Source organism: Haplochromis burtoni, unplaced genomic scaffold (genome assembly GCF_018398535.1).
Source record: "Haplochromis burtoni strain Fernald_Lab_line unplaced genomic scaffold, NCSU_Asbu1 Contig_380, whole genome shotgun sequence".
Classification (NCBI taxonomy): domain Eukaryota; kingdom Metazoa; phylum Chordata; class Actinopteri; order Cichliformes; family Cichlidae; genus Haplochromis; species Haplochromis burtoni.
In genome coordinates this window covers 15,738-18,667 of record NW_024582741.1, presented here as the reverse complement: position 1 = coordinate 18,667, position 2,930 = coordinate 15,738, and the positions used below count along the sequence as shown (strand labels likewise).

At 39.1% G+C, this 2,930-nt stretch overlaps 1 protein-coding gene across 1 annotated transcript in view; it reads right to left on the bottom strand.

Annotated features, from left to right (window-relative positions):
• Positions 1 to 2,930, bottom strand: part of LOC102312891 (neuropilin and tolloid-like protein 1) — a gene marked incomplete at its 5' end in the record, with an annotated part of 20,999 nt that overhangs the window by 14,353 nt on the left and 3,716 nt on the right. The window contains 3 exon segments of the mRNA XM_005943779.3: positions 1,372 to 1,516; positions 1,601 to 1,714; positions 2,135 to 2,363. Coding sequence (XP_005943841.2) covers positions 1,372 to 1,516; positions 1,601 to 1,714; positions 2,135 to 2,363 — 488 coding nt within the window.

The following is a 2,930-nucleotide window of genomic DNA, read 5'->3' as shown; positions in this document are numbered from 1 at the left end:
TTGCCTTATGATTCCAAGCGCTGTCACCAATCTTTGCATTTTGTTATTATCTCATGACACTTGTTTAATCAGCTACCATCTCTCCTATGGACTTTTTAATGTCTACAGTCTCAGATCAACACAGCCCTGCCCTCCAGCACTATCCACAGCAACCCCTCAACAGCAACATTGTACCCATCAGCATCGGCTACGTTTGCTTTGCCTTGTTGCCCATATTAGATTTTTGATAAATGTGTGTTGTTGTTATTCAGCGTGGTTCAATGTGCCCCTTTTTAACTTTGAGCACCCACCCCTTTAAACCTCTCTGCACAGCCCTGTAATGTAGGTACAATAACACAGAGTCATAGAGACAAAGCAGGTTATTTCTTCATTTTATAACCTCTGGTGGAATCCAGCTGACTACAGTTTATTTAAGAATATAGGCAAAGGTGTTATGTGTAGAAAACATATAGAAACATCAGAAATCACTTTCTGGCAGAACACAGGTTTGTGAATTTACACCTAGCACGTAAATTGAGTGTAATATTTGCAAATACATATGCACGTTACATGTACATTTTAACAGCAACCAGAAGGTTTAAGTATGAATAACTGGCAGTTTTTATTTCCTATCTGGCGCGACTTCATAATTCTACACCATTAACTAAGGATGCAAGATGGTCACAACACATGGAAAAGAGTGGGGGAGTCTTCTTTTGGACATTTGGATGCGACCTCTGAAGTACTGTGATTGACAAAAAAGTCGACAATTCCTCAGAGATAAAGTATTGGCTTAACTTTTCAGTCATTTCCAATCTTCATTTTTATGTTTACAATTAAAAGCCCCTCTTATTGATATTAATGTGAGGATTAAAATGTCTGACCTGTAACAGAATTTTGAAAGTCGTGCCCTTTACTCTTTTACAACTATGTAAATGTGCAGTTTTAAACACTGCTCAAATCAAGCGATTTTGGCTACTGAGTAAAGATAGATCAAGATCTACAAATTGATCAAATCGATAGTTAAAGGTATATCTCAGTCCCACCAAAGCACACATGAAGCAGCATCAGCATTTATTAGGAACTGCACACTTGCGATTTTGGGCTATATTCTGATGCACACAGGTGTTTTGTCTACCAAGACAAAATCTTTGTTTCACGTGTAAATACTTCTGAAATGTTCACTCTGAAAGGAAGTTTTGGATATGTGGAGGTCAAAAAGTACAGAGAAAGCTAATATTACCAAAAAATACCCGCGTACGTGAACAGAGCCTTGATGTCTACAAAGTTCTATAGTTCTGAATGTTTTGGTTTATTTAACCACTAAAGTCTTTAATTCCCCTTGTTCTCTTTTTGACAATACTACTAAATAACAATTTACCGAGACTTTACCTGCGGATGATGTATTTCTTGCGAGGCTGTTTGACCTGGATGATGACAGAGATGATGAGCAGGATGACGACCAGACCACAGGTTACTCCAATGATAGTGAGGTTAGTGTTATCTAGCGTATCCAGGATGCTCGGTTTCCTCGTCTCTGGTTGAGGGGATGATACAGACAGAAATCACAGGCGTGTTTTGTGAAAACAGCATGTGGCTGGTGGTTGGAATTTCAACATACCTTTGCAGTGATTCTCATCCCATGGGTAAACACAGTTCTGGATGCCATTGCACACCAGAGTGTGATTTATGCACATGTTGCTATGGCAAAAGAAAGTGTCTCTCTCACACGGAGCTGAAACAAGACAGGCAGGAAAGATACGGCTGTAGCAATATGTTCTTCTTCAAAGTCAGACTTTAACTATACTCACTTTTGGCTCCATTTCTGCCTAAACAGGCAACATTAGCTATGGGCTTGCTAAGGAACAGCACCACTCCTTTCCCTAGAAGCCAACAGCCAACACAGATAGTGTTCTGCTAGCTGCTCCTCCCTGAGCCTCGTTCTGCCAGAGGTTTCTTCCTGTTAAACAGGAGTTTTTCCTTCCCACTGTTACCAAGTGCTTGCTCACTGGCAGATGATGTATAGATGTATATACTTCATAAACTGTTGCAATCCCCTGAACACTTGTTATCTAAATTCTACTCATTATTTAACATTTTCCAATAAATCTTGATCTTTAAAAGAAACAAATCTCAGGCAGACAGATTTACTCACGTTCATGGAAGGTTGTAAAGAGGATTTTGAATCTGCTCTTCCTGCTGCCCTCGTCTGCCCACAGTCTCACCACCCCCACAGAGGTAACCAGCATGACATCATTGGCCACAGTGGAGCAGAACTTATTCTTTAAGTGCTCAACGGAACTGCTGCCGTCATAGATGCCAACAAAGTTACGCTTACACTCATTGGAGTTATGCATCTCATACTCAAGAAAACGCATGTAGATCTGTGAGGAGACAAAAGGATGAGAAGAAAGAGTGCTGTGAATGGACCAGAGTTTAATAACACTGGGACATCTTTATGTTTTTCTCCTTTCATTTTTTCATGACTTGAAGACCTTCTCTATTTATCACATAAAAATTCCTCGTTGAAATGGCTCAAATATCCAACAGTGACAAAAGAAATGTAGATGTGTAAATACTAACAGCAATATTATTTAACTGGCAAGATTTTGTTGACCTGCAGGCATTTATTGAGCTCTGAAAGGCTGACATCTTTGGACGTTTTGAAGATGGTTTTAAAAAATTCTACAGTGTTTGTCTGAAAACAACCAACTTCAACATCATTAAATGAGAACTGCTACAACAGTTTCACATCAGTCATTGCTGAGCAGAATACTGTAAAAATGTGATGTTCACATTATCAGAGATGGGCAGTAACGCGTAACGCGTTAAAAGTAATTAGATTACAGTAACGCGTAATGCGTTACTGTAATCTAATTACTTTTATCAAGTAACGAGTAAAGTAAGGGATTACTATTGCAAAAACGGTAATTAGATTACCGTTACTTTCC